The 23,150-nt window shown below is 46.8% G+C and overlaps 1 protein-coding gene across 7 annotated transcripts in view; it reads right to left on the reverse strand.

Annotated features, from left to right (window-relative positions):
* The window catches only part of TCF4 (transcription factor 4), a 231,823-nt gene that overhangs the window by 136,401 nt on the left and 72,272 nt on the right, over positions 1 to 23,150 (reverse strand). For all 7 annotated transcript variants that reach the window (XM_086479385.1, XM_086479389.1, XM_086479387.1 and 4 more), the window contains 2 exons: positions 20,941 to 21,002; positions 18,287 to 18,383 (listed from right to left, as the gene is read on the reverse strand). In XM_086479385.1, coding sequence (XP_086335511.1) covers positions 18,287 to 18,383; positions 20,941 to 21,002 — 159 coding nt within the window. The remainder of the gene's footprint in view (positions 1 to 18,286; positions 18,384 to 20,940; positions 21,003 to 23,150) is intronic.

The raw sequence follows: 23,150 nt of genomic DNA on the forward strand, positions 1-23,150 counted from the left end.
CAGAGAGCGGAGGAAAGATGACTTGTGTTTGTGAAGCGAACCCGCAGAAAGCCGTTTGTAAGCACAGGGGGCGGGAAATGTGAAGCATCAAAACCCTCGTGCCAGTCGAGGACTTGGGTAACTCACTCACACCCCAGTGTCAACCAGCAAGCACTCACCCCATGGCAGCAGCGGCGATACCTGTTCCCCACCCTGAAACTCCCACAAGCAAACCTAAAGCTACAGCACTTGAAACAAAACCCTTTTTTTTCCCCATTGTTGGGCAGAATTTGTCAGTCCTTTGTGACTTGCCTGAACTGCAGCAGCCTGAACCCTGATGCATCAATAATACAAAGAAAAGTGCAATTTATGAAAGGACACAAGGAAGAAATAGAGGCGGGTTGAGAGAGAAAGGTCCATTTCTCTAAAGCAAGCTAAAGCTGGTCATCTTATTTGCTTGCGTAGATCTGAAAGATGTTCTTGTCACAGAGACGCACACCTGATGAAAGGTCTTGCCCAGGCAAAGGCCTAATGAATTTCATCTAAAATCTGAAAATATACTCCCAGTCACAAGGCATGAAAACAGGTTAATTTAAAAATAAACAAACAAAACCTCTGAGGTTTATTTTAGCTCCCTGCTGTCACACAGAATGATCAGGGCTTCTTTACATATGCTTTAAGATATACATTTTCATTTGCACGGTATTATTTCAGAGACTGACCAAGCCCCTGCTTGGCAGGTTTTGACAGGGAATAGGAAAAAAAAGGTGCATAGGGGAAAGTCTGACGGAACATCTACTAGAGCCAAAGTATATCTCCTGCACGCTTTGCTGTCCAATGTGTCTTTTACCGGTTTTTATGCAAAGCCCTGAAAAACACAAGTCACATCACTTAAGTAATGTTTTGAATGTATCTACCTTGAATTTTGGATCACGTTCAATTTACGAGGCACAACTAATTTTACAGCACGCTGGGCATCAGCAGAGCAACTGAAATAAACCCTTCGCTTCCTCGCGGGCAGCACGGGCTCCTTCCATCTCCCACCCCAGGCAAGCTCACACAGAGGGTTTATGCCACGCTTGTTTTGTTGTTGTTTTTAAACTGCTTACTGAGAGGATTTCCCCTCCCGCTCTTTTCATTAGTACCTTGGAAATAGTCACATATTATACTTCCCAGAAATTTTACGCTCCCAGAAGTATCCTACCATTTCATGCTCTCTGCTTGCTCGCACAAAACTTTGTCTATAAACTCCATAACGCCAGCACCCATCATGCCTATTATGATTTTCTAGCGCTATAAAGAGAGAGAGTCAATGTGTGTTTTGAATGGGCTTCCTTCTCTTCTGACGAACAGAATCCATACATTTGCATTAATAAATTTCTACTTTTTGGCTCAAAAGAAATCGCGGTACAAAAAGCAGATGTGTACGTTGGATTCTTTCAAATTAAACTTCCAAAAGCTGAGCCTATTCTAGCTCCAGATCAAAGGCACTAAAACGCCACCTCCTCCCCCTTCCAGCATAATTACAGAGATTTCATTTCTTTTGTTACACTGAGCACAACAGGTAAATCTCAAAACCTGACAAATAATGATCGGCTGCTGCCGCAGAGCCGGGCCGTGCCATGGCGCACCTCCGCGCCGCGCCCCTGCTGCTTCAGCTACCCAGGGATGGGAAATTTCTGCTTTATTCCTCGAGATTGCTTTTCCTTACGAGCTTCATGCCAAAGCTGCTGAGAGGAGCATACTAGGTTACACGTCGTATTCTGGCAGGACTGGAGGAGGCTGGGGGCAGGGGAGAAGCAAAGCTTTTAACACCGATAAAATGCAAACTGGCAAGGGAGGGCATGGGAGTCTTGCAAGTTCAGATGTTGTCAAAAAGTTATGAAAACGTAGCGGTTTTCCACATGCCTCTGAAGAAAGAAGCGCAGAGTCACAAAAGCGCACAAGAGACAGCCAAAGATAATATTTTTAAAGAAAAGCACACTGCCGCTCTCTGCTGTGGTCCACAGAGACCGTACGGAGTGGCACAGCGAGCGTGAGGCCAGAGCACGTACCACCGAAAACACTTCAGGAGGTACACAAACCTGCCCGGGTCGGTTTGCGTTTGTGACCAACCCACTAACCGGGACGTTTATTCCAAATACCAACGCATTTCTGTTTTAAAATTCTGGTAGTATCTGGTTCTGGTGCTGGACATTAACGCGTCCCTGCATTACTTTCTCCGTATGAGAACTTCGGCGTGTAATTCCTTTCACATCTGGCCTTTGCTCAGCTCAAGGCTCGTGTCCAGTTTCATATTTGTCACCGGATCAAATAGCCTTGCAACGTCCCCCCGACCTTCAGACGGGAGCCTCTGCCACCCTGCCCTCCCTGCAGGAGGCAAACCTGCCTTTCCCCCCCCCCTCTGAGCGAGGGAGTTCTCAAAGCCGACGCTCACTTTAGCCCGTTGCTGTGGCACCTTCTCTACTCCTGCACACAGCTCTGTATGTGTTAATAATCAGTGAATCATCACTGAAGAAGGTAACCAAATAACGCAATAAACCAGCTCCACCCATCCAATGCAACTGTATTCGATAGATAATTATCTCTAATGAAAACCAATAGACCTTGTGTGGGTTCTTTGCACACCCACACCTGCATCCAGCGTCCCCAGCCCCGCTCCTCCACGCCGTGCCCGTGGGCTGGCCGGGCAGCGGCCGAGCAACACGGCACGGCCACCTCCCCTCGGAGCTGCTGAAGGAGGGCGGATAACCAACACAGCGCTTCGCTGTGCAGGGGTCTCTCGGATGGATAATGACAGCCAGCACGACAGAGGAGGAGCAGCAGGCTCATACTGTACTTAAAACCTGCAATTTTAGTGCCTTCAGCTCAAACTCTGAGCTCCCAGTAACGTAAAATCACAAACTTGGAGCAGGAGACCAGTGCTACCCTGCTGCCAGACCACGGGATTCTTGCACTTCACCAAGGGGTTTTACTCCAGTTCTGCCTTTGATTCTCCCGTTGACCTTGGGGAGATTTCAGCTCCTCTACCCTTACCCTTCAGCAAAATCCTCTCAGACCTTTGCACCCGGACCAGCCCACATGGCCAGCCCATGGGGAAAGCAGCTCCTACACCCTCACCCTGACAACACAGCACAGAGACCTTCACAAAGAAAGTCATGTCGGGCTTTCCACTGGCCAGGAGCGTACCTCTGTCAGTGTCACCCAACCTACGCGGGGGCTGAGATCCCACCAGCAAACAACACCTATCTGCCTCCCCCAGGGCGTTTGCGAGGCTGATTTCACGAACGCGAGTGCAATACTTCCCAGTCCTTAGAATTTCCATCTTGCTGGTACATCAAAGCGTCTGCGCACCAGGAGAGGATACGCGGACCAGGGAAATTTTCACAGCCAACACATCCACCAAGGGACTCTGGGGCCAGGAAAAGAAATGAAGATGGAAGTGGGGGGGGGGGGCGGAATTTATGAGGGAGAGAAGTTTGCAAATTAAAAAACAAACGGGAGAGCGCAAGCAGAGCACAAGAGGGTGGCTGAATTTATTTAATTCTTCTAAATCCAGAGAAAGCAACAATGAATCACAAAAGGGAAAAGAGAGAGTATGTTAGGGAAGGGCTGTGGAGAAAGAAGAAAAGAAGGAATGGACTCCATATCCCTTTGTTCTTTTTTTCCTTCTCTTTTTCTAGTTCCTTCCTTTCTTAGTTTTCTGCTTTCCTGACTCCTCTGTCCTTCATTATCCTCTTTCCTGTTATTTTGCTTAAAACTGGCAAAAATTACAAACTGCACAGGCGTTAAAACTGGCCTGAATTCCAAATATAAGCCCAAATCTAGGCCAGAGGTATATTTGGCAAATACAAATCCTTGCCAGATTTACACAGCTCTAATAATAAGGTGACAAGAACCGTGCACAGGATTACGGATGCGGCCTCACTCATCCCTCATAAAGTGCCAAAATAGTTTCCTTTGACTTCTATTCAACCTCTGCTCATGAATCTCAGACCATCAGCTTTGGGAGGAGGGAGAAACACCCCCCACCCCCCCCCCAAAGAAAAAAACCAAACCTGTTTCGTATTTGGGTGAAGGTTTAAATGCGCTGTTTTCCATCAACCCTCAGATCTGTCTCTCCCCATTAAACAGCAACACGAGCCTACACAGAACATGGAAGGGCCTCACCTTGCAGCCCCGTTCAGCCCGAACAGGACGGCACAACGAGAGCCTGCTCTTAGCTGACCAATTTCCAGATCCACTCCACGCCCCAGCCACGGAAGCAGAACCGGGTTCCTGTTCACTCTGGTGCTCCGCATAGCTTCTCTTCTGTTTAACGCATCAGAGGAGCAGCAAGTCCACGTTGCCCTCTCTCCCTCCTCATCTGTTCTCAGTAGCTGCTTCAAAAAAGTCCTTTTTACATTTTTTTAAACCTCCTAAGGTCCCACATCACCCTTGTTCCCACCACGGGCCCGTGGCTGGCTGCTCTCCATCTCCGGTCAGGAGAAGAGGGGCATCCACTTGCCACTCCTTGACATCTGGAATAATCTCACAGCAGCTCTCTGAACCGCCGGCTTTTTTCACGTACTTCCACCAGCACATCTTTCCTTTCCTCCCCTTTTACTTTCACTCTCCCTCTACATTTAAGTAATTATTTCACTCTGCATTTTGAAATCTTGAAAGCATTAAAAAAAACAAACTGTAGCAACAGAAACTCGCAAGCGGGTTTTTATTACTACGCAGAGCCGCGTTCCAGTCAACAGGGCTGTGCGCTGTGGCAGGACTCCTCCTGCACGGATCCAACTGCAGGACTGTGGCCAAAGCTGTATTTTATATTGCCTCTCTTTTAAGTGCAGCTTGCTCCCCTCAGTTTTGTATCATCAGCAAATCTCATTACATGATGGAAGAAATATGTGGACTCTTATGAGAGAACAAGTCCAGCTTCAAAGCCAAGCCCGCTCCCAACATGTTACAGGTGTGCACCACATGAGCAGGCACCGAAATTGCAACTGTTCGGGCTGTGATGACAGCTCCATATAACGTGATCAAAAACATTTCACATGTAAAAAAAAAATATCAAAGCTAGACAAAGAATAGCTCTGCCATACAAAGAGGTGAAACCTAGTCAAACAAAACACACCGAAAAGGACTGGCTATTTAACTGATGGAGTTGAACAAGACACAGCTCAGTCTGCCATGCTTCACTAGCGTTTATAAGCCTACCAAACAGATCCCGACTATCGCCTCGCTGACCTGCCACTCCACCTGGCTTAGCACCAGAACGGGGGGGGCAGGAAGGGAACCCCCCAGGCTGACCTAAACCCACGCATCTTCTGCGTGCGTAAGCCAAGGGCTCTGGAGGTGATAAAAGACTCCTGCTCTGTTCTGTAGAAAATCAGAAACAATTCAATAGTGAATTTCAGGCGAATTCTCCAAACGTACTCAAGAGAAGCTCAAAGATGCAAAGGCTGGAGCTCCACTGCCGTGAATCCAGCCACAACAAAAAGGCCCAGAATATATTTTAAGACGGCAGGAACTTTGGGTGCGTTATACGTATGGAAAATTTTGCTTATGGGCATGGAGAGATGATTTCTTTTTTTATTAAGAACAGAAGGCCAAAGTGCCTCTGTAACAAAACTCATCCTCAAGTGAACACCCATAAGTCTACCACACCAACGTAACCTGGGCATGCTCTGTAGAAAAAAGCACAAATTTACGTGTGACTTCTTTCGGTAGCCACTCATGCTTTGAAAGCTCTCGGTTTTCTGCAATTCCCATCAATGGAAAACTAGGAATATATTGAGTGGATTTAGGACTCTGACAAAACCGAGCAACAAGGATGCAATTTGGTTGTGACCAGGAGAGTGGCAGGGAGCTTGAGGAATTTAAACATGGACAAGTGGACGGCTACAGTCAGTAAGCTCAGTCTCTGGTTGAATTTGGGTGTTTCCATCCACAAAACAGGGATTATGAGAGTATTTGTCACCTATCCAGCGATTCCTCAGCAATCCCTTGCACTCCAAGAGACATTATTTCAGAGGCTGGTGGTGTAACAGAAGGCTACTGAAGCCAAAGCATATTCCCACCACGGTAAGCAGGCACTACAAAGTATTATCCCAGTTACAGTGCATAGATGAGATATTATACTTTCCAGTGGAAGTTGGGGGAAGATCCTTAAAAGGAAGCTCTAGTTAAATTTAGTCTGAAGTTTCATGAGATCCATCAGCCTAGCAAACACACTTCCATCCCTTAGGCATTAGCCTTCATCACCTCAGATGCTACGAAAGAGGATGAGTGGAGGTACCAGAAGGTGTGTCTCCTCAGCATGACCACAGAAACAAAGCACTTTTCCAGCCTGTAGGTCAAGGGAGGAAGATGAGATGAAGGCAGAACTGCCTCTCTGCTGGAACGTTTGCCCTGCAGCTGCAGAGACAAGAAACCAGGAGAGAAAACCTGCCAGCAGCTGCATTTGGGAAGAGGGTAAGACTCCACTCAGGGGACAGAAGAAAAGGTTTGGTCTTCTGCAAAAGCTATCCAAAGTATTGGAGAGAAACTTCTGCCTGGGAGATGTGAAATTTTGTTTGATCTGGATCTACTCCTAAAGTATTGCAAGGTTTTAAAAATAAAGTGTTTTGCTGAATCAGCTTGGCATACAAATGTTAAAGATCTCCTCTACCAGATGGACAACCCAAGTTCAGTTTCAGTTTGCACTGTTTTTGTTCCACAATCCACCAAATATTGACACATTTTAACTGATATTCTTCTAATGTATACTGAGGAAGACCACAAGTCTTCAGTCCACAGCCCTGCAACGGTTTAGCTCTGTGTTAAATATCCTACCTCTTACCTCCCTCAGTTCTCACATTTGCCTTTTCAATGGGAATCGAGCACCTCATTTTGCCTCCAGCCTCAGTCACTCAGACGTCATTCCTGTGAAGACAGCCAAACCTAGTGAGCACAAGAAACTAATGAATCTGGACCGGGAAGAGCCATGAGAGCCCTTTGATTATCAAATCTGTGAAAGCAAAAATGCCTCTGAAGAAACGTGAGGCTTGAGGATGTGGCTGGCAAGACGACCAAGACGAAACTCCATCGTTACGTTGTTCAGTTACTCACAAAAGCGTGAAGTTCACTCATGCTCATACGCTGCAGACTGTGCCAGCAAGAGCATGATTCTTCGAGACCATGAAGAGGCTCAGAAAGAGCAGCACCAATACTTTGGATACCAGATCTTCAAAGACCCAGGTCCAGACTGGCTGGGTGTCAACTCTGAACCTGAGGGTAAACGCAGCAACAAAACAGAGGCATGTATACCCTGGGCTGATATACTCCTACAGACCACTAAGATGAAAACATTCCAGATGTATGACCTGAAGTATCTCGCCTTTCAAATGCGAGCATCAGACCACGCAGTATCAACCTTCCTGTCAGATGAAGAATATGTTTATTCTGGCAGAACTAAAAGATATCAACGATTTTCTCTGAGGAGGCAGAACACACCATGTAGCAGAAACCATTTGGAAATGCTTCGCTTAATGTTTGCTGATCTGCTATGGTTCCCTCAAGGAAAATCTTCGCCTGACCCAGCGGAGCTACTGCCTATGGGTGATGCCAAGTTCAGTCTCCCTCCCATACAGGGCTGTACATCTTCTGGAGACTGGACTCCTCATTGTAAAATATATTTTAAGTATTTTAAATTATTTTAAATTAACAGAATCATGCTGAAAACTTGTCGGTACAGTCCTTAAGGGACAAAAGCATCGTGCTGCTATAGTGAAACACCGAGCTCTGCTCGCGGTTAGCTCTGTGGGCAGCTGAGGACACTACGGAATAGAGGGGAGTTGGTTGGTTGGTTGTTCTTTTCCACATGAACATGAAAGAGTCCTTCCTCTTTTCTTATTTAAGAATTCTGTGATGGCTCCTCTATAGAGTTTAATCCATCTACTGATGTTCTCACCCACCGTGTGATCACCCATTCTGGAATAATCCCTATTTCCTTCAATATTTCTTGCCTCTCTCCTGGGAAATTTATATTTGATTCTGGCATCTGTTCCCCATCCTCTTTTGTGAACATTGAGGCGAAAAATCCATTTATTTTTTAGCAGTGTCTACATCATCTGTCAATAAATTACACTTTCTATCTCTAAGAGGTCCTAAAATCTACTTTACTGACCTCCTCTTCTTTATGCATTGCAATAATCTTTCATGATTATTTATCTTAACCTCGTGTACAGTTGCTCCTTTCTTCCTCTCTCTCTTTGCTTCCAGATTATTATTTTTCAGCATTGAACCTCATTCCACACGTTGTCTGAACTTGGATGTTTTACATCTTATGCTCCTGCCTTCCTTCCTTACGGTTACTTTTGGCCATGCTTGCTCTTCCATATCAGGATGTTAGGACGCTTTTCATCATGCCATTCATCCTTAGCATAGCTGTGTAGAATGTACTTGCTACACTTATTTTTCAGTAGGTACCAGTTACCCTTGAAGTGTATTCACACGGCATCATCTTCCCATTCCCTGTGAAAACAGGTTCTAATATGCAAAGCTGAACGTCAGCCACGCTCAGAATACGACAGCTGCTCTGTTTGCACACCTCACCTTACCATCAGCAGGTAACTCAGTGTTTGAAAAATTATTACCAGTATTGTCCTGGCTTTAAGCCCACTTTAACGCTCAGTCAACAACAGTTACTCCAAAGTTTCGTTAATTTTCTCATGTTTCCTCCTTTTCTGTTTTGTTTTGGTAGTTGAAACACAGAATGATTAAGCAGGTTACAGCCACTGGGCCAACTTCTGTGGACGCCTGCAAACTTCTGTGTGTCACAGCTCCCGAAACAAGCTCGCTCTCCAGATTTTCAGTTACCTTCTGGGTGCTGCTCCACATACCACAGGAGATTTGTACTATCAGCCAAAACTGGCTTTGGAATCAGTTCTCTGGCTGTGAGATTTACACGAAAGTTAACATTTAGGAAGGAAGGGAAAAAAAAAAAAAAAAAGTTAAAAAAGTACTCTCCTAGAAGGTGTATTTGGAAAAGCAAAATTTGCTGGCAATCTGAACCAGAATCAGGCATCTTCAATTCTAGCGACACAAGAAAATGAAAATACAAATAGCAGAAAGGATATGAACACGTTGATACAGATATCATAATTAAAAGGTATTTAAACAACAAATTAAAAATGCTTGTAACTAAATTCTTGCTTTACATAGTTTCCTCATCCAAGAATTAACCAAAACTGCTTTTTCTGGATAATTCACACGCGCGCGCACACACACAGCCACTCTTTAATATTTGATCGTTGGCCTAATTTTGTCTTTATCACATTTAGTCAGCATGTTTGCTTCCCAGAATATCCTTCTCCATCACTTCTCATTCTGTACTCTTTTTAGAGCTATTGAATATGCTTAGGTCACAATCACATAGTAAAAGTTTGCAGAATAAAGAAATGTATTGGAGGACTCTGATTCCAGTTAAAAAGAAATATAATCTAATTAAAGTACTGATGGTTCCTGTTAAATGCATGCTCCGTACCTTTTTATTTCACATGGTACAAGGATCAAAGCATGGACCTAGTACACCATCAGCCTCGTGTAGTGTGAGAACTGGTGCTGTCCTTAATTCAGACCATATGGCAAGATGTATCTATTGGCATGATGCTGTGGAGAATTACCGTACCCTCCTGTCATACCCTTTTTATCATTTTCGTTGGAACTGTTTTATATTTGATTTTGTATATTCTGTGCATCTGACCAAATGTGCTAACTCCAGAGCAGTACTGGGGGCTGAAGGCTGGGGACAAGAATAGAGAAGTCGTCACAGAAACTGTCAGAAGTAGTTTCGAGGAAGAGAATTAAAAATTTAACTACAAAAGTAAAAATCACTTTTTCTTCAAGACCATCAAGGCTCCCCATGGAAAGCAGTGATAATATTGTCTCCTGGATGCGTCCTTAGACACAGAGAAAAGCCTCAGAAGAGCTCTGAAATGAGGACGGCAGTTAGTTTTGACCAACAATGCGCAGCCAAAGCTCTGCCCGTGGCTAAGCCTGCACGCAGTCTGGCACCAAGGCTCAGCCACCTCTGAGCCCCAGCGGTTGCAGCTTCATCTGTTTTTTGGAGGAGAATACACCAAGACCTAGCAACCTAAGTCGATCCTATCGAAGCTAGCGCCTCCTGCGATCCAACATCTCTGCACACTGTGAGGCTCAGACTTAAGGTGCGTACGGGCTCAAAATGATTATTAATTATCCCGCTAACTCGACATTGTTTTACACATTCTGTGCCTTAACTAGAGAGCATAACAAAGCCATTGTTTCTGCCTGTTTAACGGACCATGGCTGGAGCAGCTATGTAAATGACCTAGTAATTCAACAAATTTGTTTTGTTTCACAGATTTTCCCACATGTACACTTTCCAGCTGTAATGCAAATCCATCCCACATCCAGGCCAGCCGTGGCCCCCAGAAGCACGTCGCTACCTTTAGGTGGATGCTCACCGATTACATGACTGCAAACAGCTTGGGAAAATAGGAAAAAAAGATTGCAACTAATTTACAAACCCAGAGTTTTCAGTGGTGGTTGCTTTCTTTTTTTAAAAAAAAAATGCCTATCAGTGGTTTTCCTGGTGGAGTAAGGTTTTCTAGAAATTGATTTTTTTCCTCTCTATGAATATTTTAAGGAAGCCACTTACAGGTTTCTTTTAATGCTCAAACAGGTGTGAGCTCAAATTCCCTCCGCCACTAACACCAGCTCAGCTGGAAAACAGCAGCCAACGCTTATTTGAAAGCCAAACTACCTTCATCTATACAAAGGGCAGAAGCTCATTAACCATTAAAGCGCCTTCTGGATGTTACTTTAAAAGCCATTTCTCTATTAATGCGCTTGCAATGCAGAAAAACACAGCGTCTCAAGCAGATAAAGCCAGAGCCTCGGAGCCCAGCTGGACCCGCGGGGGTCTGCACCGCTTGCGCTTCGGTGCGGCGAAGCCCGATGGAGGTTTCTGCGCCAGCCCCGCAGCCGCCTTCTCCGTGAGCAGCCACCCCACGCCGGCACACACGCCCCGGGTTTAACTCAGCGACTCCACAACCCGAGTCCCGCTCTGGGGCCACCCCGACGGCAACGAAAACCCCCGGCTCTGCAGAAGGTCCCTGGTTCATGAGGAGGAGGATGTTCCTTTCTGCCTGCAGGGCGGGTAACTTCAGGCAGTATTTTGCAAACTTCCAGTTTGGGCTCCAAACACAGACCAAATACATTTGCAGTTCAATGCCAATTTTTCACACAGCTCTAGTCTATGCCTCGCTACACAGAATACAACTGTCGCACAAAATAACTTATTAAAAATGCTTGGACTTGTTTAAGAACAAAATACAATGGAATGTAAACTTCACTGAAAACTATGTAGTACAAAATAATATTTCAATTCTTTGCTCAGTATGCAGACATTAATTGCCACAGTCTACAGTTTCTATTTATACATCTGCTGCTCCTTCCCCAAATAAATGGAAACGTCCTTGTAGTTTCTTTTCTTCAGGACTGTACGGGAGGCTGGGGTTGAATGCTGAAGCTCAGAATCCTGACTGGTGGAGCTTGCAAGATTGACTTGCTGCAAAATATATTAACTCCTGATTGGGAACTCTAACATATCTGTATCTACAGCTACAAAATGCTCTTCAGCACTGATTTTTTCCATTAGTTTTGTTCCTAGGCAAGGGAGACAAGACAAGCAGCAGGCATATTCCACAACAGGAAGGGATACGTCAGCCAGGGTCTTCTATAAAGCACTTTTAAGGCATCTTTCAAGGCCCCAGTTGACAGCAAATCGTGTGATTTTCATTGTGGTTATCTTAGAAAGCTGAAGTGCTACATCTAAGCTCCTCAGGTCTCAGCCTTGACACCCTGCATAGTTAAACTGTTGCTCAGGGTTATCCAGAAGCACTTCTACTTTGTTGTGCAGGAACCACGAAAACTCATCCAGCAAAAAAGGCTGGAAGAAATCCTGCCCAGCTGTTCCTGGGTAAGCGGAGGAAGGAACACAGAGCCTTAACTTACATGTAAATTTAGATATATGCCTGTTAAAGAGCAGAACAGACCATGTCTGAAATCAGTTGCTGTTTTCTCATTCAAGTCTTGGAGATGCATTTACAGTGCCCTGCTCTCAGAACACGCACGGGGGGGGCATTTATTTTCCATTTTTAAAGTTTGGAGACACTGAAAACGAGATATTTTGGTTGGTGAGACAACTCGATTTGGCAAAAAAAAACCTCAACAGATTACTTTTCCTGGATTTAGACTGAAAACCCTGTCTCAGATCTCCCCTTCTACACGCACACGGGGATGGGAAGCACAAGTTGGGTTGGTGGGCATGTATATCCGTACAGTACTCACCACTTCTCCAAGCCATAGCTGGTACCTACAGAAATAGCAATGCTGCTCATGGCCCCAGCACGTTTTCCAGCCATGACGGCAGGACCAAGGCAAAACCCGCCTCGTAGTCCAGCCACGGCGCACGTTGTTATCCTTTGGGGATGTGGGAGTCCCCATGCCTGACAAGGAACTTGGGCCCCCGCTACGAGAAGGACATGGAGGTGCTGGTGTGTGTCCAGAGAAGGGCAACAGAGCTGGTGAAGGGTCTGGAGCACAGGTCTGGTGAGGAGCGGCTGAGGGACCTGGGGGTGTTCAGCCTGGGGAAGAGGAGGCTGAGGGGAGACCTGATCGCTCTCTGCAGCTGCCTGAGAGGAGGCTGTGGTGAGGTGGGGTCGGTCTCTTCTCCCACGGAACAAGCGATAGGACAAGAGGGAATGGCCTCAAGTTGTGCCAGGGGAGGTTTATGTTGGACATCAGGGAAAATTCCTTCACTGACAGAGTGGTCCAGCCCTGGAACAGGCTGCCCAGGGCAGTGGTGGAGCCACTGTCCCTGGAGGTGTTCACAAACCGTGTAGATGTGGCACTTGGGGACATGGTTTAGTGGGCACGGCGGGGTCGGGCTGACGGTTGGACTTGATGATCTACCAGGTCTTTTCCAACCTTAGTGATTCTATGATTTCCAGGTGGAAACAAGTATGGTCAGATCACTCCTAACATTTTCCAACTGGCTGGGGAATATCTGATGCTCGGGAGTTGGGAGAGCACTCACTGAGAGACTGAAACTGCAGGTGCTGTTTTGTGTCAGCCACACGAACGTGAAATACTTTAAATGAAAACCGGAGTCTGGGATTTCCAGTTCTTTGGTTTCTGAAGGCCCTTCCTGACCTTTTTAGTTGTTACAGTCAGATTCTTCTGCTGTTAAAACTCATCTTAGTTAATGCTATAGCTAGTCAGACAGCCACAGAGTTTTCTGGAAAACATAGTTCTGCTTGTGATTCCTGAAAATTCACCTTTGGCTGCTTTTTAGAAGAGTTGTCACATGTTTCTTTCTGCATGTCATCTAAAATTTCCTTTTTTTCCAAATATAACAGTCATTTCTCTGTTTACTATCCGGCCGTAAGTTGCCAGGCCCCTTCAATACTGCATTGCCCTCAAAAGGCTTTAGGAAAAATAAGACAAAAGCAGACACCACTAAGATAAGTAAACAGCTACTGAGTGTGTGTTCCCGTAACGTGGGCAACCCATATGAAGCATCACAACTGCTATTTCCCCAAGCGGTGGCATCTTTGGGTGCCCCTGAACGCAAGAACCATGACACCCTCAAACTCTTTTGCATTTCAAATTTACAATTGAAAATTACTGGACAGTTTTTGACGTTTCCCTCACGGTTCCTCACGTACCTTCACTTCTCCAGCTGCAAAATGGGAACCAAAGCCACCTGACATAACAGAGGTGGTGTGAAAAAGAATTAATGTTCGTGATGTGCCAGACACTAACTGAGAAAATCAAAAACCTGCCAGGGTGAAATGTAATCTCATTTTAGGAAATGTTGAAATCATTTCTGCAGAAGGTTAAAAAAATAATAATCAGGCTGAGTCAGATACACAGCATGGAAAATTTCATCCCAAATGTTTACAGTTTAGCGATTGAAAGCAAGGTCTTATAATGCTGTGTTGGGTAAACTTAACTAATCTGCAAAAATTCCAGTTCTACTTACAACAACAGTAACAGAATCAAAGCTCTACGGATTAAAAGCGAATGCTACAGCAATATTCGTACGGAGACAAGTGCTATCATAGCATTAAAAATAATATTAAAAATTGGCATGTATACAGAGTATCCAAGGAACTCAGGATGCTTTCCAGACAGCAACTCATCCCATCTCACAATATCCCTGCAAAATGCACAGTGCGTGTTCCTCAGTCAGATAAACAGGAAAGCACGTCTGAGCACCGAGACGCTGAACAACTTGCCAAGAGCGCCCCATGGACCGGCAGCCCAGCCGGGCTCCGCCGGAGCCCCGGGCACGAGCCCTGCCTCCCGGCACGGCGGGCACCCGCACCGCCCCAGCCCCGGGACTGCGCTCGGCCGCTCCAGCTGCGAGAGAACGCTGCCACCTCAACGCCAAGAGCAAAACGAGGACTTGGAGAGTTTTGATAGGCCATGGGAAGAAACCAGAGGGGGGAAATACTCATGTCGCGATGCAAGTGCCAGTCTGCGGCGAACGCGTGGGCCAGCCCTCCCAAAAGCACGTCGGGCAAGCGATCGTGTCGGAGCACAACCCGAAGCGGTGCAGCACTGACCTGAAGCAAACAACCGGGAGGGAAGCAAGTTTTTGCATCTGCTCTTCATTTTGTGTTTAGCAATGGAAAGAGAAAACAAAAACAAAGATTTTGTCTTCACACGCCACATCACCGACCAACACCTACAACTACTAACAGACCTACGTTCAGTGACCTTATGTCCTTTTAGAGAGTCTCAAAGCAGTACCAGAAATCAAATATTGTCTTCCACTTGGTAGCATAGGAACTTTTTCAATAAGATATATGAAATCGCTGCTGTGAACAGGAGAACACGACATGTGGAGGGGAGGAATACACAAACCGTCTGTGCTACGAAAGAAGAAAAGGGCTTTTGATCTTTTCTATTCTCATTTCTACTACATTCAACATACTGGGTCACATCAGCTTTGTTATCCTCAGGGAAAGGTTTCTCCTGCAGCAAGCTTCTCCCTACCAAACCCTCCGCTGTGGCTGCCTGTCCGGCGGATGGCCATCAGTGACCAAAAGCGCTCACAACACCTCACCTTGTGCAGCGTGCCGGGTTCAGCTCCGGGTGGTTAGAGCACTTTGAAGCAACACAAACGTAAATACTCCTGGTAGGCAAACCGAGGAGAGGAACTGAATTATAATGACCCACCAGCTGTCACAATATGACCACAGTAACCAAATCAAAATATCAACCACGAGCCCAGATGAGATTCAAAGGTCACCACATAAGCCAAGAGCTTTCTTCAGCAGCGCCTGAAACCTCAAGCTAATCCTTGCAGTGAAATGCTCCATTAAGCTACAGGGGGTTTAGAAGCAAGTTACTGTACACTGATTTAATGTACTAGTAAGATATCCCAAGCAGTAGGATAAGAAACATTCCCAAAGAGCACACCTGGAAAGGGCAGAAGCGATACCCGATGTGCGTTACCCGTCACAGCTACCTGCCTGTGCACATTTCACTGCTGGGCCAAACCACTACTCTTCAGATACTCTTAAGAAAACACAAAATCCGCAGCAGGGAGCAGGACTCCAGACACACACAAAGCAAACTGTGCTCGAACACACGTGAGCAGCAGTTTGAGGAGCTGAGTATCGCAGGCAGCTCTGCGACTTCTCTCTGCTCCTCCCCACAGGGCTTGCTCCAAAGCCCAACACACAGGCTCCCTGCTAGACACTGGCCATGCAAAAATGTATTTTGAAAAACAAATATCCGAAAAACAATGTACAAGGTAAGCCCCCATTTAAGCGCACCCCGCCTGCAGACATTCGTGGTTCACAGGTATGGGACAGTAATACCTGTCCCCCAGTAACAAAGTCTGTCTTGCCTGGAAAACCACCTCAAATTAGGAGCAACTCCATTCTAGTCACCAGTATAAAACCAGTTCAAGTTGGGTGCTTGTCAGGCTCTTTATCACCTGCTGAGAGAAAAAGGAGCATGGAAAGAAAACTACAGTGTGGCTCTGCAGGTGCCAACTGCGCAAGGCCAGAGCTCACGCGGACCTTTCCTTGGGGGAGCCCGAAGAGCCGCCAGGGAAATGGAAACGACAAACCACATTTGGAGCCCCAGGGCCAAGGAGCTGCCGTGCGGGCAGGCTCCGTCCCAGCCCACGGCGCTGTGCGTTGTTCATCGCCACGACACTTGACTTCTCCTGGAACCGCCAACGCAGACGTGACCAGCGCAGACGGACAGCCGTCTGTTAGGGCAACGCTTCGCACACACGGTCCTCGGCGGCGGCGCTCGTAGCCTCTCCCGGTGCCGGCGGAGGGTCTCCATGCCCACACGGCCCAGAAACAGACCTCCTCGGGAGGGGTTTGAGCGGGAGGCACGCAGCCCAGCGGCCATCCCTCTCCCGCACTAACGCCCTGTGCCAAGGAGCAGAGCAAAACTGGGGAGTAAAGGGCTGCCCCAACAGGGCAAACTTAGAAGAGCCCGCTCGAATTATCAGAGTTCCACTAGAGCGTGGCTGCAAAATGCCGCGGGTTGCGGGAGGAGCCGACGGCCCCGGCAGCGCACGCGGTATTGCACAAAAGCACACTTGCCAAAAGCTGTTCGCCGCTCGCACACGGGTTCATCTGTGTGTGCAGGAACACCACCGGTTTCCAGTTGAAATTACAGAATCTCATTAAAAAAAAATAAATTCAGGGCACTCCAGGACCACCGAGGGCGAGGTTGCTGCCACAGCTGGAGCAGACACCTCTGGTTCAGGCCTGCAGAGCCACGGCTGGGTGAGCGGTGGCCGTGCAAACCCCTCTGATGGTGACGAGCGGGACCTTCTAGTCACATCAGGGTTTCCAAAGTTCCTAACCGGAGTGTTACACGGCTTAATTCTTTAACCGGGTGCCTCCACCCGTGTTTGTATAAAACAACTACTTCTTAAACAAAGCGAAACCAGTATTTTCACTAAGACTGGCAAAAACAGAGCCAGGGATAAGATTTTTCTGTAACCCAAGGGCAGGCAGGAGAGAGAGAGACTTTTAAGTTCTAAAGACTCAAATTAAAGGTTAAACTTGAAAGCACCACGCAGCCCAGTGGGTTTCACAGAAGTGTGTGGCTATTTGCAAAGTGTCTCTGCGCACTACCTAAGCCCCATGGCGTGAGTTAAGAAGCGAGTGTTGAAATTTCCATGCTTTTTTTGGCTTACGTTAGACCCTTTAAAACTGTTGTAACCATGTTTTGTATGTGGATACACACAAATGACTACAAGCTCCAACATTGTCCCATATGTTGAACAACTCACAAATATTTCCCAATATTAAAAGACAAGGCATATTTTAGGGACATATATTAGACCCGAGGAATGATATATCACAGTTACAGCTCCATGGTTTTTTTGGCTCGCATTCAATCCTTTAAAGCAAAGCATTTGGTTAGTTCATTGACAACTGCAGAAAAAGGGTGTGATCTTGGCCAAGCATAAGCATTACTAATATTTTTACATCATATATTTACTTTGACCAAACTCATTTATCAACCATAATTAAAGAAACTAGCTATCATTCACTTACAAATAATTACAGCCTCTCTTCATCCTGCTATGGCGTTAGCCGCTAAGCTAAATGATTATTTAGGGGTGTCAAAACTTTCTATCACGGGGTGTGGGGTGGAAGGAGGGTCCTTGCCAAACGCCCTGGGCAAAATCTCACTCCTCTAAAGCAGAGTAGGCTGCAGCTACCCTTGCCTGAAATCCAGGAGTCTGCAGCTCGCAGGTCTCAGCAGGCAGCGATCCATCATGCTCCAAAACAAACAATGGCTTCAGTGTCCCTCACCAGTAATTTCTCTGTTCCATTTTGTGAACACAGATCCATCATATTTTCAGAAATCCTTCTCTACTTTAAAAGTCCTGTTCAGAGCACGTCCTTATTTTCCTCTGCCAACTGGCCACTTCTCTGGACAGGAAAGGCTGAGCCTTAGGAAACAACCATTTACCGCTTTCGGCAAGTGCTGCAGTTGCTGCATCAACAACCACCTCCCTCTCACAGCAAGAAAAGACGGTCTGCTCAATGAACACCATCGGTGTGCGTTTTTGAAATTACATGAGAGCTTACAAACAACCCCCAAAATAAAAATCCACGTCCCCACCCTTATGCCGAGTACGATCAACCCCCAAAACGAGGATGAGGGATTTAAGCCCCCAGGATTTTATTTCTGATTCTCTTTCAACAACACGGTCAAGGTAGGAAATTCAGTTTCTTACTTTGTATTCTGGAATTGACAAAGGGAGGAGAGAGATTGTCATGCGACCCAAGGTCTCTGCTCGCCATATGATCATAGTGAGTCCCATCTCCATAGTTCTGTTAATAAATCGGGAAAAAACACAGTTTTACAAGTTTGAACGGCATTTTTCAAAACCTACAGGTCCGTATTGCCCTTCTAAGTTTTAAGGCAGCTGTAAGAAGCATTGTTCCCATTATTGTTTTGCCCTATTGATTCTGCTGGAAGCGATGTGTTCCAGAACGTTTTTAAAGCTGTTTCAAATTTTTATTTCATTAGTAATTGACTTCAGTTTGCTGTGTGGATAATCCTGAATGGGTGACTGAGATGAGGTTCCTGGAATTTCATGCTGCGCAATTCAGCATAAAGCCCTCTCTTCGCAGAAAAGTCTTCTTGCCCATAACATATGCAAGAATAGAGAAACACTTTTAATATTTTGCTTTTTCAATCTACTTTCATGAAGAAATTTGCTGTCTCAAACACCTCACTGCTATAGGCATGCACTGGGTGATAAAAAAATCTAGAATTTTTTTTCACAGTGGGTTTGGAAAGCCACTTCTCACTGAAAAAACAACCATGCCTAGCACTCGTCCCTTGGCCGTGCATTCTGTGTGTGGCTAGCGAGGGGCAGCGACTCCCTCCTGCCCTGCCCACCGCACGGCCTCGTCCCCACTCCGGGCTTCTCTGGGGATCAACAGCATCAGGCAAGGACATAGAAAAACCTCGCCAGGATCGGGCCCATAGTTTTTGAGCCACCCTTGGGGTAACCTTCAGTCGCTCAGTTAGCAAAACCTTACATTTCACTACAAACGCTGGCCAAGCGCAGCAGTTACGCAATGTTTTGTTTCTTCGGTCCAGAAGAGCTCACGAGAAACTAATTCTCCCAACATGGAAATACCATCATCATTTTACAAAGGAGGAAAGAGAGAGAGGTCAGGCTGTTTGCAGGGTAACCCTGCAAGTTAATGCACAGTCTTGATTGAAACTCCAGAATTCTTCCCAGGCTCGTGCTCTTTTCTTTATATCTCAAAACTTAATTGTACACTCACATTCAAGTTTTTGCATGCATAAATAATTGTGTGTGCAAATTTAGAATTTACTTTTCAAAACATTTTTCCCTCAGAAGCAATACAAGTGTCAAGTCAAAAAAAAGGGATAAAAATAAAACTGACAGATGTGAGCAGTAATGACGTAATGGATGCTAAGCAGGATGGAATAAGAAAAGGTGTCAGGCTTCCCTCCCTCAGCGGCAGGGCTGGGGTCCTCCCTCCACGCCATAAATGGGGGACCCCCCTCGGCTCCCCGCGGTGCGGGGCCGCAGACACCCACTTAGAGCCTCGGCTGGCGAACCGTGCGCCGAGGGCAGGGCCAGCCCCGAGGGGAAAGGACGGACCGAGGACAAACAGGGCGACTGCGTTTCTCCTCGCCAGACAGACACTCGAGGGCACGGGAGCTCCCGGCAGCGCCGCTCGCGAGCCCTGAGCCTTCACGTTCATTAGAAAACAATTAAAAAGCAATTTAACCAAACTCTTTAAATAAGGGCGTAAGAACGAGCGAAGCCCCTTTTTGCCCAGCGTGAAGTGCCCTTGGTGCATTTGCAGGACGTAAACGGAAATAATCATCTTGGGACTGGAGCACACGCCGTCCCCAGCCCGAGGACGGGCAAAGCCGCGACGCTCTGGGGCGCTGGGGAGCGGGGCTGCCGGGGTGGCTGGCGAGGACCATCGGCAGGGCTGCCCGCACCGCGCTGCTCGGGGCGCACCGCACAGCTGCTCTGCTGGAAGCAGCATTTCTTCCCAAGCGAGGCAACCGCCGTCCCGCTCCCGAGGTGTCTAAAGAATTTGGATGGCTGTCCACAGCCGCAATCGGAATGACTGAGTCCAGCTGTCTCGCGAGTCTCAGCGAACGCCGAGCATCGCCGTGCCACGCTGCGGCTGCGCTCCCCGGCGGGGGATCCCACTCTTGGGCCGGGAGCGCAGCGGATGTCCGTGCCCCATCCCCAGCAGTGTCCAGAGCAGAGGTGGGCAAGGGGGCCGGCAGCCGGGCTACCTGCCCTGGAGCTCAGGGGGTGCCAGCAGTCGGGGGACAGGCTGAAACACCCATCTGCCAGCCCCTGCCTGAGGAGCGGGGTTTGAAGCCCCCTTGCTTGGTGGGACTGCCCTGGAGTGGTGGGGACAGCCCTGCTGTGGTGGGGACAGCCCTGGAGGCCCCTTCTCCAGCTTTGCTGCCCTGAGCTCAGGCCCTGGGGTAGCCAGGGGTGGCCAGCACGCCCCCGCAGGGGGATGAGACCCGCCATCCCTAAAAATCTAACTGCAGAAAATGAAACATTTGGCAAGAACATCGCTGCTCCACCCGCACTCTGGCTGGTGACGGTGGTTGAACAGGGCCTAGCAAGAAAAAATGGTTAATTAATATTCTTGCTACCTGTTAGGAGAAGTGGAGCAGGAGCCAAATTCAATCACAGGATCAGGTTTGAATGTTAGGGGGGGAAAAAAAGGCAATTTTAAAGAGAAGACAGGCTACAGCCAACTTTGCATGCCCATTTTTCTACACAATCAGGTGTAAAACTCATATTTAAGACTGTAAATTTACATATGCAGGAAGTCTGGTTTGGGGAAAAAGATTAGATATACTTACCCTGGATGGACTAGGATGTCCTGTATTCCCCCAGGACCCTGAGCTAGTTCTGTCTTCTACATCTAGGGACAAAAAAGTTCTTTAGGCTTTATTGCAATAATTCTTTCCTTTTGTATAGGCACTTTTAAATTAATGTTTCAAATTAATCTCCTGTTGCCTTTAATTAAGAATCAGGCACAGGGCTACTACGATGGTAGTGGCTTCTGACCCACTGCTTAAATTAACTCATTTAAATTCACAGCAGAAATGAACCGGACCCTCAGGAACCTGAGGTTTGAACATAAAAATTACTTCATCGGCTCAGTGTTTCTCGACACTTTAAAAAGTGGCTCCACTGCACCATTAAAATCCTATCAGAATCTCCAACACAAAAATAGGTACTGTCGAACAGTAAAAATAAAGCATGATACAACAGACAAAACCTCCAAGACAAAAGTAAGGCACGTTTGGGGTAAATGTACCTCTCGCCACCTCTTCTGCCACAGAAAAGCATTTACGCACCTATTTGTGTCCCGAGAAGAGAAAAGCACATTCCTAAAGCCAAGCACACAGGGGTACATCTGTCTTTTCCTCTACCGCTTGATAGAACATTCATTGCAACCATTGGGTGGGAGACACTCCCGTCATTTCAGACAGCCCCTTTCAGGGTGTTTTGAGCCATTTTCCCTCTCCGTTTGAGACGGTATCTCTAGGAATAACACGCCCCATGGCTACAACGTGGTGGAACCTGCTGTTAAGAGTACGGACCAAAGCACCAGGACTCCTACAAGTTCCTCTGGAGACACAGAAATGTCTCAGCCTGCCATTTTCTTGCGTGCGTTTTACCCGTGTACCCAAGGGACAGCTGGGTGGCCACCCCAGGAAGGCGAGGCGAGCTCTGCCCGGCAGCCACCGCAGCACGCTCCCAGATCGCTGCATGCAAGAGGCTGGCTGGACTGCAACGCTGCATTTTGCTTGACAAAAATCAGGTCACAGCCACATTTTGCATATGAATGCTCTCCACGGTTTGCAATTCCCAATATTTCTTCTCTGTTTTTATTCCGCTTTCCCCAAGTCTTTCTCAGTATTGCCAATTAACCCGGTTCATTGTTATTAAAACTTCCTTGTAACACTGAACATTCTTTCAAATGCGGAGCTTAAAAAAAAAAAAAACAAAAAACCCAAACCAACACCAACCCACACGGCAACTTCTTCCAAAGACACCGCAACTGCACAAGGATGTCCCTCTCGGGCACCCTATGCAGCGGCACGCACCTCCGGGCTGGCCAAGCCACCTCTGAGGCGGCACCAAGGCCCGGGAGAAGTCCACGAACCCAAGTCCACAGCGAACCGCCGATGCCGAAAGCAGAAGATCCTCTCCAGGGCGCTCTGGTATGCTGGGATACGCTTGCACAACCACCGCCCTCACAAATCCTTTCCTAGAAGGAGTGGGGAGTCTCCCGAGACTTTCCACTTGGCTAAAAACTTAGTGGCTAAACACAACACCCGTTCAGCAAGACACTTGCGCACGGGTTTAGTGGAAGGCTGTGGATAATTCCACTGAAATCATCGTTCACTCTCGTGTTAATTCAAGTAAATGAGCGCACTCGTGCTTCACGTTAAGCACATCCTTTAGTACACTGATGGACCGGATCAAAATGCTTAAATTCATCACTTTTTTTGCTTACAGTATGTTAACTACCTGGAAATGTGATTGACATTTATCTATAACAGTATTATTGCACATTTCAGTGCTATTTCCCAACTCACTCCTGTGTACTCACTAGCATCCTAATGAAATAACAACATTGCTCGCTTTTTTGCCGTGCAGAAACAGTAGCTTTAATCTAATGGGAAAAATACGTATTTGGTCTTGCTGGCTAGAGAAACTTTCTCAGAGTGCTGCTGAAGACGACGCACACGAGCAGCTCCCTTTCCACTTGTATACTGGTTCACCCAGGCTTCCAGGATCGGTGGGAACTTCAGTTGTCTGAGAAACAGATATGGTCATTAGCACTTTAAAATACAGGCGCTGTGACCAAATCTGGTTGATTTCCAAGACTTAAAGGGAAAAAAAAAGCCAACAAAGAAAAAAACCCCACACATTTGTATCGTTTAGTACTTTCCCCAGTTACAATTCCTATTATCTCAATAACAGATGAACATGTTAATAGCACAAGACACTCTTAGGTAAATATTTAATTAAGCTCCAGAAAAAGAAAGAAAATGTG

Source organism: Leptosomus discolor, chromosome Z, assembly GCF_034619465.1.
Source record: "Leptosomus discolor isolate bLepDis1 chromosome Z, bLepDis1.hap2, whole genome shotgun sequence".
NCBI classification, from domain to species: Eukaryota; Metazoa; Chordata; class Aves; order Leptosomiformes; family Leptosomidae; genus Leptosomus; species Leptosomus discolor.